At 40.2% G+C, this 16,510-nt stretch overlaps 1 protein-coding gene across 1 annotated transcript in view; it reads right to left on the reverse strand.

Annotated features, from left to right (window-relative positions):
* kdrl (kinase insert domain receptor like) overlaps window positions 1-12,283 on the reverse strand; it is a 42,755-nt gene extending 30,472 nt beyond the window's left edge. Inside the window, exons 1-7 of the mRNA XM_084949686.1 lie at window positions 11,747-12,283; window positions 4,784-4,874; window positions 3,701-3,912; window positions 2,023-2,144; window positions 600-759; window positions 355-497; window positions 96-267 (exon numbers count right to left, since the gene is read on the reverse strand). Coding sequence (XP_084805812.1) covers window positions 96-267; window positions 355-497; window positions 600-759; window positions 2,023-2,144; window positions 3,701-3,912; window positions 4,784-4,874; window positions 11,747-11,810 — 964 coding nt within the window. The 5' untranslated portion in view covers window positions 11,811-12,283. The remainder of the gene's footprint in view (window positions 1-95; window positions 268-354; window positions 498-599; window positions 760-2,022; window positions 2,145-3,700; window positions 3,913-4,783; window positions 4,875-11,746) is intronic.
* Window positions 12,284-16,510: the final 4,227 nt, after the last annotated feature.

The following is a 16,510-nucleotide window of genomic DNA, read 5'->3' on the forward strand; positions in this document are numbered from 1 at the left end:
ATTACTTTACAGGATCGCCCCGATATTGCAATAATTTACAGGCTAAAATTCTTTTAATTTCACTTGTAATAATAAAGTATTAAAAGCATTCTCACCATAGACAACAACTTTTGCCGTGGCAGTATCATTTACTCTGGGATTCAGCTCAGCTTTGCAATGATAGATTCCCTTATCCTCCATGGTAATGTTTGGCAACACTAAAGTGTTACTCATTATAAGGTCCTTAGAAGGTCTGAGTAGGGACTTGATTATACTATGCCGTTTTTCCTGAAGACAAAGAAAGCACCATAAATGCCAGTGCTACTTATGCAGGCTGTTCCATAATAATAAGTCAATGATAAACCATTAACTTACTTTGTCCTTTGGAAAATGCCAAGTGAAGTTGATTCTTCCATTATAGGTGGTCACCCCACTACAGTTGAGGATGAGGGTGTCTCCAGCCAAGATTTTAACACGGTTGTTATCTGGAGTAATCCTCACATTTTTAAGGACATCAGCTGTAAAATTGGAACAAACATAATGAAATGTTATGAAACCTTAAACAATCAGAAAGTTAAAAACAATTAAAAGTCATGTCACCAGGAAAACAACAGACTCACTCAGTCTACTAGGAAGGTATTCTGACTTGAACACTTGACCGTTGACTTTGGCATGACATGCCAGCATGTTGTATGAATCGTAGGCACCGTAGGGGATCCTGAACCCAACCATTGGATCCCACACCATTTCCTTTGTAACCTTCTCAGTTAAACTTGGCGCCTGTAATGAAAAAGGCAAAACTAATACATTTGATGACACTTGTGATGCCAACTATAGGTCACTGAGCCAGACTGACTGAAGAGGAAGCTGCATGACTTCATTTAACACGTAACTCATGCTCCACCGGGCTCAGCTGGGGACACATCTGTTAAGCTGTTTTATAACACATGCATGACAGCCCTGAACTTTTCTAGACATTACCAGAAGGAGATGAATGTAGAAGAACGTAAATGTCCAGTGCAATCAGATATGACATTAAGCAGTGTTAATGAGAGCTCCAGGGTACAAAGTCTGTGTGATGTTTTGCACCTGCTTAATAGCACAGGTAACAGTGCAGTGAACTGTCAGTCATGTCTTAACCAGTATTCCCAGTAACAAGCACTGTGAATGTGACTGCTGCATTAATTTATGCAATTAGGGAAATAACATTTGGAAAGGATGTCCTTCCCTGCTGCTGTTTGTTCTCATGTCAGAAGAAGGACTGGCATTGGAGGCAATGGAAGAGAAGGAAGGAAGGAAGGTGAAGAGGAAGGAGGAGTGTCATGCATTTATTAATAACAGAAAGGTCACACCAGTACTATCTGTGGCATTAGAGTCAGAAGTGATTATGCACAGTTGGCACTATGACACATAGTCATATATTAATCGCAAACAATGAAACAAAAAGTCACAAAAAGCCACAAAAAGGCCACAAAGGCACTTCATCAAATACTAACAGGGTCTTAAGTTGTATAGATAAGTGCATTGGTAAACAAGGGAGTACTCAACCGCTGCCTACTAAGATCAAACAGTCTTATGCTGTTACCTGTTGTTTTCTAAGACTGGACACAACTTTTCTGCTGTTTCCTGATGTTTGTAAAAGCAGAGAGACTAAACTTAGCCTGATTATCTATTCTGAGAAAAGCACTCTTGGAACACCTTCCTGCTCTTAGAGGAAGCAGACAGGATGACTCGCTTTGCCGCCCCTGAGCTTCCCATAGCTAAGCCACTGTCCCCGGTCTGCTTCTGTGTGCTAGAATGATTTAACACACAAAGGGTGTGAGAACCACTGTGATGCCCTATGCAAGGAGTGGAAGGACATTTTTTTCAAAACAGGTAAGGATACCCTGCTGTGGTATTAATAGTAATCTTGCTCTCAGGAGACGTGCTGTGTGAGTTTCCTGGAAGTTCATGTTAAGCAGTGTCTATAGAATACGGTGTATTACTATAATATGCAGTACTATGAAGGCATTTATAAAAGCATGATGGTGCTTAAGACCCTACCCCTGTCAGTGTTACATCAATATCAGGTGAGGATGTCCGACACGGGACAACAAGGCTGGTCTCTTGCCTGTAGATGCCAAGAACATCATTTTTAACTGGCTCCACAAATGGCTGGTCAGGATCTGAAAAAAAGAATTCAACATCTTAAACACAAGTCAGGCAGAAACACCATTTCACATCAAATGTGGCCCATCACAAGTTGTTTTTCGGGGAAACCATGTTTTCTAGTAAAATTATTCCTATTCTGGTAAAATAAGCCAACTTAATTTAAAAGTGCAGTGGTTAGCATTGTTGCATCACAGCAGGAGGATAATGGGTTCATAGCTGCCAGCTGGCTGTGATCCTCCAGTGTGGTTTGTGCATATTTTGACCTTCTGCCTATGTGGTTTTAGAAGTGCATGTGTTTTCTCCCACAGTCTCTGGCTCTCTGTTACAGTGATTCACTTGCAACATAACCAGGGTGTACCCCACCCCTTACGTCTGCTGAGACAGGCTCCAGAACCTTTGACCCACTAGGAAAAGGAGGTTTACCAAGTGAAAAAGAGCATGTCAGGGTATTCAACAGAGATCCAGAAAAGAGATCAAATCTCAGATTAGTTAATTCTGGCCATATAAGGGCAGTCAGTCTGTGGGAACGCTGTGGCTACATAAATAGTCTGTGATTGAAGGAAGGTCGAACATTAGTGGTGTGAAAAAGTTACAAAAATTAATAAACAGCTGAGGATTTTTGAAATAGGACACAGAAGGTAAACTGTGGAAGTCATTTAAAAAGCACAAGAAGAATTAAAGCTAGCTTTATATTTATAATAGTTGTAGACCAATATTAAGCAACTTTATACCAACATTTTTCAAAATATAAAACCACTTGGTCACATTGGCTGATATTGGAATTTACTCTCTGCTGCCCAGTACAATATCCAGTCATATAAGTGTATGTAGTGCCATGTGAGGTTTAGGGAAGCGTTGTTACAAGGAAAACAGTAGCTGAAGCAGGAAATGGTCAATGACCAGGGTTTCCCGAGCAATTAGCTTATCCTCTCACCTCCAGGAGAAACCACGGCACCACAGAAACCACTTCCTTTCTCTATTTTTTTCTCTCAGATGGAGACCTGTGGCATCTCAGTCAGGATCCCAGTTGAAAAAAGGTAGAAATAACCGCCTCTATATTTATATCTAATGCATACAACTACAGATTTTAGTAAGCAGGTCTTGCTTGCTTTCTTGTTTGCACATTCTTCCCATGTCATTAAAAAAATAAAGCCTTTTGGAGCTGACATAGTCAAAAAGGTAGGGTACACCCTGAACACCATGGTCCTTTACATCCTGCTGCCTAACTCACTCTTTCTTCCTTCTATAAAGGATGTGTCTTGTGTCTCATGTCTTGCAAATACCACACTGTTCTTTGTCATTTCAATACTGTCAATATCACCATCTGTGAGATCAGTTCAATATTAAATCCTGCAGCTGCCATCAGGAGATAACAATCATCCTTTGAAATCTTTTTTTTAAACACAAATCTTCCATGCATTTTAAATTTCTGAATGAAAAAAACATTTGCTTCAAAATGTAAGAACTATTTTCAGTTTTAGAGTTCAGTTTTTCTAACATTGGGTAATTTCTTAAATTATGAACTTCATAATTTGAGCATTATACATCCAAAACGGTTTCTAGCTCTCACCTTTTACATACACATAGGTGGATTTGATTTGGTCTGAACCATCCTTGGTGTATTTACAGGTGTAAGTCCCAGTGTCATTGGCAATCAGGTGTGTGACTATCAGTCTGCTGCAGTGAGACTGACGGTGAGGTCTTGAATCACACTTCTCCACCTTCACTCCCTGCGATGAGATCGACCGCTTGGCAAGTGTCCAGCTGAAGACACCGTGACCTCTGACATTATTGAAAATGAGAGAGAATGTTAAATGAGATTAGATCTTGGGCGAGGCAAATGGTATTAGAAAAAGCAAACCATTAATTCTATTTTTAGAGAAGGTGTCACATCTGGCAGTAACCACAAAAGCTACTAAATTTAGTAGCTTATCCCTGGGGACTTTTGGGCTTCATTTCCATTTTAAGTTTATTTCAAGTTCATCTTGAGTCATCCAAAAGTTTGAACTTTCGCATGGGAACATGTTTCTCTTCAATGATGTTCTTAACTAACACATTCTTTCCACGCAGAATTCAGTTTAAAATGCTCATTAAAGAGATCCCAGAGGAACATCTAGCATTTCTCACATTCCTTTCCCTTTGCCTGCAGAATTTTGGGTCAAGCAGAACCTCTAGTTCTCATCCACTTCCAAAAAACAAGACAGTGATCTACGCATCAGGCTTCCTTACAATGTGGCCTTGTAAGGAAGCATTACATTAAACCAACATGAGTTCCTAAGCATTCTTTGGAGGCCTAAAAAAATGATGCAATACCCTAAATTCTTAAGAAATGTGAATGCACTTGGGTTCTAAATTCCATAAAGGAAGTGGAAGAAGACTGATAAACGTGGACCACCATCGCTGGTTCCGGTCAGGGACTGTCCCAGCTTCTTTGTAGCTAGTAAGTCCACAGAACCAGGGACGTCCTGCTAATTCTCCCTTAAAATTTCTGCCATATAATGAGCGCAGAGTCCAGCAATTAGAAGAGCAAAGGTAAAGTAAATGAAGTTGTATTGTAATGCAAAGTGGTTAAGAAGAGTTATACACCACCATCATAAATGTTTGATTAAATTTCAAGTGAAACCAACAAAAGTAGGTGCTTTCAACTGCATACCTGCAGGTGAGGTTTAACAAATTGCCTTTATGAAGAACGATTGGATTGCCGGAGGGATGAATCCTAAGCGAGTTTGCGCTCTCCAAATGTCCTGCAAAACACACACACACAGACATTTACACCAACTCTTCAATGGTATGTTTTCATCATTGTTATGCTAAACAAAATGAAAAGCACAGCGGGAAGTCCCCATGGCACAACTGCTGTGTAATGTGCTGTGCTTTAGTGCTGTGCGCGTGGGTTCACTTTGTCCAGTTCTACTCCTGCCTCTTGTGTAAGTGATTGTCCACTGAGAGCACACTGTGGGGACTTTTGGGAGCTGGAGAGCAGGTTGTTGAATGGATCGGGGTCCTAGCTGATCAAAGATAGAAGGGAGGAAGAGGATGATACATGGAGCAGCTGTGCCTCGATGCCAAAAAGGTCAACACAGTCCGATTTAGCAGGAACCAAATACTTTTTTTTGTTCATTTACTAGTGACTTTTTACTCTGAATGCTGTGCTTATAATATCAAGAGGGTGGAGATGTTTGATTCAGAGGTGGACATATCTCATGTGGACCCAGCAGAATCTGTTGAGAGGTCTCTCTAACAACAGTTAACATAGGAAACAGTGTAGTTCTGCCTGCTGTCCAGAAAGAGTCCCAGTCCCAGATGTTGTTTCTTTCTTTTCACTTAGATCCCTAAACAGCCTGTCACTGTGGACACAAAACAAGTATATTAAGTTTACCCTTGATCTGTTGTTAAGGATAATGTTGGTTTATGTGTTTGATGCATATACTGGCTTAAGGGGCGATAATGGCCTATTTTATGTATTACCCACACACCTGGAAACCTGCATTTACACACAGAAATACAGAAAAACAATCACTCACACACATTCTCCTAGCATTTGTGTATTATTCAGAACAGCTGTTGAGCTGACGCTCCCAGTGTTGGCAGGGGGACTCAATATTCACTTCCTCACAAAATGTTATAACATTATTGTTTTATTGTCCAGGGTTAAGCAGAGGGGAAGGGTTGTGGCTTGCACTCTTTCATGTCGTAAAACCACACACTTTTGGCTGCATATGAACACAAATCAAGAGCCCTGGCCTCAATAAACAACCACATAAGCTGCAGTTCATAATTGTATGGCTTTTATTTGTAGCTGCCAGACAAATTTCTTAAGTGCATTCTACTTTGCATTTTTTATGCCTTGATACATAACAAGAAACAAGACTACCATCAATCGCAATGTAATCGATCAAAGACAAATAAAACAAATATAAACAAACCCACTATGTATCATGTTTTTTCAGCCATACTTATTACTGCCTTGACACATGCTCATGAATTCAGGTAAGAAAATCCCATAAAGTTGACTCAGTTCATCTAGATGCAGAGTTTTCAGTGGGAGAAATGCTTCATTACTAAGTCAACTGACTTCTTCAGTCTCAGCTGACAATAGGTTTCTTCCAGTTTCAAAATGTCCAAAATTAGCACCACTATGCGACAAGTTCATGACTGTCAGGAATCTGCAACACAGAGGAAGTACTATCCCCACTGTAGTCAGGGAATTCCCTGAGTAAATGCAATTATTGCACCTGGACATTTGTCAGAGGTGATCCAGGACAGAAGAACAACCACTGCCATCTTTCACAGACTTATAATGCTTATAATGCAACTTTCTGCGAAAAGTGCTCATGTCCATTGTTCAGAGGTCATGACAATGAACAATAACGAAACTGAGCTTCTGGGCTATTGTTAGGCAATGGTGCCAGTTTCGGTCATTATGCAACTATACTGCATATACTGCACTGTTGTTATGCATAACCTGCCAAGAAATGTAACTGCACATTGAGTCAATGCAGGCTACAAATATTGTGATTGGTCGGATCATTACCGTTAAGTCCTCCTGTGCCTTTCCAGTTATTTAAAAAAAAAAAAGATCAGTGAGAGAATTGGCTTAAGATGAGAACTTAAAATCTCTGAAAATTCCTGGAAGGAGATTGCTAAACCTATTGGAAAGATTCTGAGGGAATTTCCAAAGAAGTGGAAAAACCTGTGGGACAAATATGCTTGCCACCTCCCGAAAATGACCACAACAAAGAGTCAACATTTTGTTTCTATCAGCTGGCATGCATATAAAATAGCAGGACACAACCACATAATAATGAACACATATGCACCTTCACAAGCATAAATGCCAGCAACATCGGCCACTTGCGTCTGTTGTGTCGCAGGCTCACCGCAAAGGTTCACCGCAAAAGTCTAAATCAGGGCAGAGACTGAAGACTTGGATGAGTAATGAGACGTTTTACCCCAATGAAAACACTTCATCCAGATTAAAAGAGTCCACTGAGACTAATTATGGCATTTTCAACTTCTTGAATCTTTGACTCGGTTACAAATACATCCCATGCATAAATGCTTAAGTCCCACAGCATACCCAGAATCATCATCTTGACCTTGAATTGCACGGGCAGAACGCTTATCTTTTAAAACTAGCACATTTTTTATGCCCTTCTCTTCAGTAATTCACTACAGATGGGTGAACCAGCAGGGGCCCCCAGCAGCCCATTAAAAAAAGACAAGAGAAGAGAGGAAAAAAACATTGTCTTGTCTACACACCCATCCTCAAAATTCCCATCTGCCCAGAACTGACCTTAGCTAGCATCCTGACAACCCTAACCCCCTGCAACAGCTGTGCCCTGCATTCCTTCAGGAGATCACCTGAAAAATGCCAGAAATTGTTCATATTGAGTTGGTTCAAAGAGCCCCAAAGCTGGTTCTCATTAAAAGCCATTACAAAGAGGACAGGCATGGAACAAACAGAGAGGGAGTCAGGGAGGGTGCGAGAGGCCGACTGACTTCTGCTTCAGATTTTTCACTTGCATGATCTCGATTGACTCACACAGCATCAAGCTGGTTGCTGACACAGAGCCAGGTTAGCTAAGATTAGACCAGAATCACATTTTTTGTGTCTTTGTCCTCGGTTGGCATTGATTAAAGGAAATGGCACAGGACACTGTGTTTGGAAAAGACAAATGCTCAGGAAATACAGACAAAAATTTTGAACAGCATGGATTTCAGGATTTTTTTCAATAGAAATGTCTGTGGTCAAGAAAATAATTAAATATTTAGTCTGAAAGAACGGCCAAACAATGGCTGAGACTGAGACTTAATGATTCAGATTTTCAGCATTGTAATGGAAAATGATGGCCTATGTATGCTCTGCTTAGCCATATTTTGTCAAAGGATCTTGAATAATACTTGTTAGTTATGTTCCTGACATGAGAGAAAGCATATACTCTTTGTGTTTAAGAAGATACTTTGAGCACAACTCCTAAAAAAATTCAGTGACTACAAACACCTTAAAACACAACAAAACTACAAATTAAAAAAAAAAAATACATAAAGCTAAATAGACAAGTAATATAAATGCCACCAGCATGCTGCCAGTAGCTCATTGGTGATGTTGTGTAATAATTAAAAAAAATTTCTTTTACTGTATCAGATGACTGTACTGTCACTGAACCGAAAAGGAAACTCCAAGTCACAGCCCCTGAAGCACGAGGAATAATGTGCGGAATTCCCTTCTCTTTTGCAGAGGGCACACTTCACCTCCCTGTACTTCCCGTCCCGCCATGTCCTGAATGTCTTGAGAGTTGAGGGAGAAAATCATTTTTGGGAATAGGGCACAATGATTCCTTTGCGTATCATTGCCACGTTATCCTTTGCTCTTCTGCTGTCACAAAATTAGATGGGGGAGAAGTGAGAATTACAAAGTAAATGAGCCAGCTTTGCTGTACTGTGACCTTGACGATGGACTGAAACAATAGTGCACAGTCTCTGCGATGAGATTTCACGATAGCGCACTGGTAGTTTATGTAAACAAACCTACTACACACTAATTTATTTTTATATTTTCTCTCAATTATATGTTAAAAGTACTTTAAATGGTATATGATACTACTCTGTCATCCGCTATGAAGCCAGACTAAAAGGCTAAACCTGATCAATATCCAAACAAAAAGTGGAAGGGGGCGAGGAGGCTTTACCGCTAGAGTACATGAGTCAGCTTTGCCATACTGTGACCCTGGCAAACAGAGTGAAACAGTAGTGAATAGTCTGTCATGGATAGTGCTATGGTAGCTATTGTAAAACAAATGCAATACACTATTCACTAACCCATTTTTGCATTTTCTCTCAACAATATACTGAAATTACCTTCCAGGGGGATACGATCCTACTGTCATCTGTTAAGAAGCTGGACTTAAAAGCTAAGCTTGATCTGTATCCTTCAAATCTGAGTTTGGGCGGTCTAAACATCGCACCTTCTCGGGGTCACGCTGCTGTCCTGCTGCAAAAGTGTCCGTGACAGTTCACTGCAAGTTAGACTGACAAAATATTCAAGACAAACTCTATCAAACCTTTGACAAGACTTGACCACCTGCCCTAATAAGAACCAGCTAACAGTGCTCTGGCTGTGCTACTTGTGTCCTGGAACATTCTCACATGCAGAGCCCTACAAAAACCCTACACTTTGCCAACTGCAAGGTTAAGACAACAGTTACAGAGAAAGCCTTTTTTATTAGGCAAAATGCCCCAGACTCCTCTAAAAAAAACAAAAACAAAACAAAATAAAGGAACATCTGGCCGTGATGGGTGGCCACTCTAGGTTATATAAAGCTGTGTAGAGCCAACAAAGAGGGTTCTCCTGCATGAGACTCCTAAATAGTAAACCCAGAGGATTCCTGTTTTATAATGTATGATTAAGACTAAGAGGCAGACAGAAGCTCCTTGAAATCGAAATCCCATGCAGGATTCAAAGAAAATATATTGCTGGTTCGAGGTGGATAGGTCTAGCATGGAACAGATGCTGGAATAATCCAGAAAAGCAACACAGTTCAATTTGTAAAGCTGAATATCCCAGTGTAGGGGAATGACGTTTTCTGCTCTACTGGTAAATCTTCCACTCCAGGTGAGTGTGTGTGTGTGTGTGTGTGAAGATGTGTTTTTCTTGTACTGCCTGCATGGACCCAGATGTACTGCCAGTGAGCAATGAGCCCCCACTGCACTTGGCTGACCTCTCATCACTCCCATTTTACAGTCCTCAAGCGTCCAAGCAGGGAAGAAAAAAATACTCTGGTACAAATTAGACACAACATCAACCCCTCTCATCACAGGACTGTCTACACTGCAGGAAAAAGAAAGAACTGACAAAGAGAGTGTTGTATATGATAAGTAACAATAAAAGGACAGCTTCCACTTTCCATTTCACCCATCTCCTTAGTCACTGATGTGTCAGTTATAACTTTCATGGCAATTTTCTTTCCTAAACTCAGGGGTGTCATCTGACTAAATGTAACTCAGAACCCAGAATAAAAGAATCAGTCCAACACAAGTGATCATTTTAATTATATATATATCATTACATTTAAAGGCAAACTCCATTGTATGAATATTCCTACAAGCATCACATCTCAAGTGATATCCAGAAGGGTCCACTGAAAAAAGATTATCTTGCTGACATTTGTGTGAGCTGTTACGCTTCAGTTAAATTGGTGTCAAAAGGTCAGAACGAACATATGTAACCTGTGCTCATTTTGAATAAGAAGCAGCTGCAAGTCAAAAATTAAGAAATCAGCAAATATAGCTTTTTTCCTTTTCACTCTAAGCCATCTTTAAAATTACTGGGATATAGGTGGATGTTGTGTAATAATAACCCAGTCGAATGCTTGCGCATCACTCCGTGACTTATAACTTTGCTTAGTTAACGATGACACCGTGACATTCTCACAGCTGTTCACCAGAAAAAAACATCTTACACATCTCTGAATAAACAGAGACACCTTGGCGACCATCAGTAACTAATGTCTCTACCAGTCAGTGGCTCCTGTACTGAAACAATAGCCCCTTTCCTCCTTGCTATTGTCTTGTGGATGAAGTTTGACATAGTTGAACGTGAGCACAAGGAGCTCCGGGAAGAAATCTTTGCTCAGGTAGCGTGTAACATTTCCGTGACCTTTACTAGCCAGAACAATTCCAGGCTGCCTCTCTTGTCCCTACATCCGCTTCCTCCTCTTTGCGTCTTTCCCACGCTTTGTGAGTGGACAGTGAAGGAAACCTACTCAAAAACACAGTGTGTGTGTGTGTGTGTTCAGTAAAAGAGGTTGAATGTGAACAGTATTTCCTTTGTTTGGATGGGCTGTTTATTTTGAAGTGGTGAGGAAGCCTCAGTTTGTATCTCTGTTACACGCTGGACCTGGCACAAGGTGAAGGAACATCCCAGATTTACTCAGGCTTTGTGGAGTGAGACTGAGACAATGGAGTTGACAGGACTGTCAGATAAAACATGGCAAAATGTTTAATCCTGTCCACGCACACATAACAATTGCAGGAACCTTTCCTTTCATAATTTATAACACAGTACTGACATGCAAAATATTCAAAGTATCTAAGAAAGCACACAAAAATAGACCATTCAAAACTCATATCAGTAAATCCAATCATATTAAAATATAGAGCCCGACTAATAGCCTGTTATGAATCAACGCATTTTACCGTACTAATAATCTCCCAGTGACAATAGGGACAGACGACCTCTAGGGGCTTGTGTGAAAATTGCAGAATGATGATTTTTTTCTGTTGGCGCATGATCTTCGAAAATGTGCAAATAATCTGCGGTCATATCCATACACAGAAATCATTTTACACTGCAGCTGGGATCAAAGAATAACCCGCCAACAAAACCAGCTCTTGGTTGCAGGTCAATTAAACACCGGAGAAATTTAAATTACTATAAAAAAGAAAAAGAAAAAGAATGCTAAAATTTTTTATTGTAAAAATTGGCAGCTGTATATATATCGCGTGTTTTTAAATATTATGCAATCAGTCTTTCATTCACTGAAAGGAATTAACAATCAGAAAGTCTGTTCTTTCACTCGTAAATATCTGGTGTATATAAAAATGAATGACTCACCTAATGTTAGAGATAAAAAACACAAGATGACAGCGACCTGGTTGAAGCAGTCAGGTGGTGCCATCCTGCGAACTTCCCCAAAGTGCAAACCTTGTGATAAAAATAAATGCAATCGAGTCCCTGTTTGTCTCTTTAAATTCCGGCTGACTGCGAGTCTTAATTCGCCTTTAAAACGCCTTTCATGAATCCCCAAAAGGTTCAGGTGCGCAAGGACAAAGCAGCAGTAATTTTCCCATATGCCTGCACGCGATTCGCGGGGGAGCTCTCCTGCGCTGCTCGGCAGTCCAGCTCCCGGCACCGGCGCACTGAGGAGGCGGGTCGGATGCACCGCTATCCTCTGGGCAGGTGCAAAAGTAGTAAAAGGGAAAAAAAAGTTAAATGAAGGAAATTGAATCGGCGGTAAAATAAAAAATGTTGAAGTGAAAAGTACTTCAGTTCTGGTGCTGTGTTTGGACTCAAGAACGAGATGAATGAGCTCCTGCGCCTTGTGCCCACTGTATCTCCTCCCTATCGCCTCTGTGCAACACTTACAGTGCCGTCCAGACGTGACACGTTTTATGGAGCCACACACAGACGGAGGACGCGACGTCACTTTTGTTGAGGAGGGGTAGGATGGGGGAGGAGGGGGCGACTTCTTAATTTTAGCTACTGAGGGGGAACAGTAAGTCATTGTTCTGAGTTATTCCCACTATAACTGTGCAGGGAAATAAAATGATGCAGAAACGCAGTCATTGCAAGTATCTTATCATTTAGGAAACTCCACTCAGTTTTTCATACCTGGCAGTAGCTCCCTTAGACACTAGAGATACTGAGCTACCTTAGAGTCTTAATGAGTATGTTTTCAAATTAAATTCACAAACCTTTAAAGGGAGTTCTTCAATCACCTATTAGTAGGGAGCAGATGCTCTTCAGAAGCATAAACCGTCTCAATTTCTTTCTGAAATAAAATCTTCTGGTGCACGAAGTCTCTTATCTTTGACTTTTTATCCACTATCACACTGTACTCTCTTAGTGTTAAGGAATTTCCACATCCCAACTGCCATAACTGAAAGGCTGTTGTGCCCAAATGTTGTTAATTAAAAGCAGTCTGTTTTAGTTAAAGCTCTTGTTAACTTTGATTCATTACATATTTTGTAATTTTTAAGTATAAAATAAATTAGCACGCTATGTATTTATTTACTTAACTGACCTTTGTGTGCAACACTGATAAAAATCAACCTGTGTACCTGAGGTTAAAGGTAATTGCATTTATCTTGACTGGAGAGAAAAACAAAACAATGCAGTGCAAACAATCACTGTGATATCAGCTTGAATCTATCTGCCCAAGTTTGCAGAATAAACATTTGTTGGATTTATTTTTAACGTCAGAAACAGGATGCACTTCTTTTTATATCAATGTAAATAATCTTCTTTTGTCCGGCCGTACCCTGCAGTGTGTGGATATGCCGCAGACTGTTTTCTTTTTATCACAACAACAATCACTTTGCTGTTGCAGGTCATACTAGCAGGCATTGTAAATAAGAACATCCTGCCCTCACCTTTCCGCCCACAACAGGAATCCACAGCTACCATTTTGGCTCTGGATCGGAAGTAGTGTTGTGTGCTAAAGGTGATACACGAGGCAAATTGAAATGTAATGTAAACCAATTTTCCAACCTATAGCAGGAGAACTGTGATGTGGCACATGAGAACATGGGAAACTTGGTCATTCCAATGCTGGTAATCCTTATGCTATCTGGGAGTTTGAGACCACACTGTCACAACTAAAGAATTCAGCAATTTCCTGCCCACTATCAGTACTTTAAGTCACTATCAGCCAAAGAAAGAGAAGCTACAGACAAGTTATTGCTCTCTCTCGTGATTTCTTTCGAAAAGGAAACATCATATTGAAGGCTGCACTGATTTGTTTCTACCAATTTTTAGATTATGACTGCGGGAATTTCACTTTGGGAAATGTGGGAAGCAAGAATTGAACATTTTATTATTAGATGATAAACTATTAGCTCATGCATTGTAAGAGAGCAATAACTTGTAAAGTGTATAAAATTGCAACTCTAATTTTCTTAGTTTGTTTCCATATTTAAGCTTTTAAAAAGGGAGACATTCCCTTTGGGCTAACAGTGCAACAGATAAGTCTCCTGATGAACAATTGCTGGAAGTTACAAGCTGAGAGGGGTGGATTTAAAATGATTTATTTTGGAAGCTGGTGTTCAAACAGACTGTGGGGGACTAACTGGTTGTACACACACCGCATGCAGTCTTCCTTTTGTTCGTCTTGGGTAAATGAACCAGAAGAAATGTCCTTTCTGAGGAGAGTAGTAGACAGCATCTGACTGCATGCTCCGCAAAGTGACTGTACTCTGACGTGAATGCAAGTAGTGCCAGCATTTCCAGACTTCAGACTGAGGGTGTGAAGGCAAAATTAGAAGTACAAGTTGATGAAAACTTGCTTAGTTACACTTTTCTAGTACTGTACCGGAACCCCCCTCCTCCTCCTCCTGCATTCAGAACAGTTTTAATTCTTTATGGCATAGATTCAGCAAGATGCTGGAAATATTCCTCAGAGATCCTGGTCCATATTGACATGATAGCAGATTTGTAAGTTGCACATCCATGACGGAAATCTCCCAATCCACCACATTTCAAAGATGCTGTATTGGATTGCGATCTGGTGACTGTGAAGGCCATCTGAGTGAACTAATTGTTATGTTCAAGACACCAGTTTGTGATAATAGGAACATTGTAAAATTGTGTGTTGTCAGCTGGAAGTAGCCATCACAGAATGGGTAGTAATAAAGAGATGGCCCACACCAGTATACCACCACTATCATCATGGGCTTTTGATACAAGCCAGGCTGGATCTATGCGTTCATGTTTATATGAAATTCTGGCCCTACCATCTGAATCGCTCAGCTGAAATCAGGACTCATCAGACCAGGCAACTTTTTCCAGTCTTCTCCAATTTTGGCGAGCCTCTGTGAATAGTATCCTCAAGCTCCTGTTCTTAGCAGACACAAGTAGTGCCAAGCGTGGTTGTTTGTTACATCTTCTTCAAGGCTGGATATGTTGTGAATTCAGAGATGCTTGTCTGTATACCTTGATTCTAATGAGTAGTTACTTGATTTAATAATCATAGTTACCTGATTCTCATTTACACAGGTACCGTAAATGCTTTAAGTTACTGCCATATAAATGGCCCATTAGATATTTGTGTAATCCAAAGTAGAACCTAATGAAGCAGCCAGATAGTGTGTTCCACTATGTTAACAAAACTAATACTTGCATAAATTCAGTTCTATAAATTTGTAATTTTTAAGTCCTGGACAGAAGTTTGCAGAAGTCAGAGCATTTTTGGAAACTGTGTTACTGTATTAGGATCAGTGCATTTGTGTCTCACCTATGTCATTTAGCTCCATCTAGTGTTGATTGGAAAAAAAGGACATGACTGGGAAAGGCTACATCTATAGCAATATTTTTTTCTCTTAATGGGAAGCAAAAATGGTTTAATAAATATATTGATAGAACTTATGGATTAAGTGGTTTTGTTGACTTCACACACAAAATGAACACTATTTTATTTATTCTGAACATTTGCCCTTCCAAGTATTCCATGCTACTGGTTTAAAAGGTGGGTACCTGCTTTCCTCAGCCCCTGAGTTGTCAAAAGGAGATTTACTCAAGAATCAAAGCAACATAGTTGAAGCTTTGGTAGAGGTTTTCTGGGTAATATGTCAGATATTGTGTCAGAAGAAATTTAGTCCAGAAATTTAGTCAGGCAAAAAGAAATCAGTGCTCAATGGGAATCACTGTGAAGGCTTTTCCCAGTGAAGACAGACTTGTAAGAAAGCAATAACTCAAAGCTCAAAAATCAAACTGTCGAGATATTCTCCAGACCCATGTCTAAGGTGGTGTTGAGTCAAATGACCTCATATTGCTGTTGAGTCACCCAGGCTACAGATCACTAATGGAAAAACACAGAGATGGAGAAATAGTTGCTGAATGTCTGGTCAGCTCAATGTGAGGGTGAAGTTTTACATATAACAAGGACAATCAAACCAAGTTTAAGATCACGTCCTTGGGTGGAGTTGCTCAATGGGTGCCTTTGTTCTAGATGTCTTTTGCATTATTTTATCAAGATATCTAGATTAAATCCTGACATATCTTTAGAAGCTTGGGTATCAAATGTTTACGGCATGAATTTCTAGTGACTCATCCATGCGATTTGGAATTAGTTGGGCAAGTTAGTTAGATAACTGTAAAAACTAAGCATCACCTTTTAACAGAAAGTATTATTATAGCTGATAATCTCCTTTAATCTCAATTTATCCCTACCATGCTCTTATGTCACCCTCTGCATATCCTTCTTCAGTGCATGCATGAATCTTCCTTGTGGTCCTCTTGTTTCATACTTAACAACCTTTGCACACCTAAACAATCTTGCATTAAACACATAGCCCCGTGAAAAAGAAAGCAACCCCCTCCAGCAGCTAAATATGTTCACCTGGCCTCCAAACTCCCCAGCTAATAATCAAGCATCCCTGGGATATGCTGTAATAACCCTGATCCACACAGACCCCACCCTGCAACACGCAGGATCCAATTTCCCATTGCCAGACACTACAGGACGCCCCCACAGTTCCCTTGTTCACACTCCAATGGGTCAGAAGTGTTCAGGCAGCATAAGAGCGGTCCTATACAATATTTTGCAGATGGTTTTACAGCCATGTTGTGATTTCTTGGTATTCCTGTATTAACTTTTGAGCT

Source organism: Perissodus microlepis, chromosome 2, assembly GCF_051167445.1.
Source record: "Perissodus microlepis isolate ML-2025 ecotype Zambia chromosome 2, ASM5116744v1, whole genome shotgun sequence".
NCBI classification, from domain to species: Eukaryota; Metazoa; Chordata; class Actinopteri; order Cichliformes; family Cichlidae; genus Perissodus; species Perissodus microlepis.